The 650-nt window shown below is 25.4% G+C and overlaps 1 protein-coding gene across 1 annotated transcript in view; it reads left to right on the forward strand.

Annotated features, from left to right (window-relative positions):
* The window catches only part of bent (projectin protein bent), a gene marked incomplete in the record, with an annotated part of 246,334 nt that overhangs the window by 74,085 nt on the left and 171,599 nt on the right, over positions 1–650 (forward strand). Inside the window, 1 exon segment of the mRNA XM_067045412.1 lies at positions 67–80. Within this exon segment, the coding sequence (XP_066901513.1) occupies positions 67–80 (14 nt within the window).

The raw sequence follows: 650 nt of genomic DNA on the forward strand, positions 1-650 counted from the left end.
ATATGTATAAAATAAATTGAAAAATATTGTACTACACCTAATCAATTTTTTTTTTTTTTTTTTCAGAAAAACCAAAACCGGTACGTTATTACTTCAGGATTTGTAAATTAGCTTATCACATTTACTTTCAATAATGCATGAGACTGAACAGATTTTTTTAATTACTATTTTTGACTCCATATCATAGAAGAGACCAAAGTTAGTCCACAGAGACAAACTTTTACTCTTCATCTTCAAAATTAAATTAATTTTTTTTACAAGATTAGTGTATAACACACACACACACATATATTTATATATATATATATATATATATATATATATATATACATATACACACACACACACACACACACTGTGAGTATATATGTATACTTATAATTTGGGACTTTACAATGAGCTCAGAAGAAATGCTTTTATCATAACATGCTTTTTGTTTTACTGAAGGATCATAGAAACAGGCCAAATTCACAGCCCAAAACCTATTTACCTCATTTTTATGAAGGTTTGCACTACCATCTAAATATATTTATTGAATAAATAGAAATGCAAATAGAAGCATTTTTAAGGCCCACTATTTTTTTTTAAATATCTATTAAAAAGATGAAAATCAAGTGGTAGTAATACTTAGTATAAAAATTGTATTCCAA

Source organism: Halyomorpha halys, unplaced genomic scaffold, assembly GCF_000696795.3.
Source record: "Halyomorpha halys isolate HHAL.00 unplaced genomic scaffold, Hhal_1.1 Scaffold1088.1, whole genome shotgun sequence".
Lineage (NCBI taxonomy): Eukaryota > Metazoa > Arthropoda > Insecta > Hemiptera > Pentatomidae > Halyomorpha > Halyomorpha halys.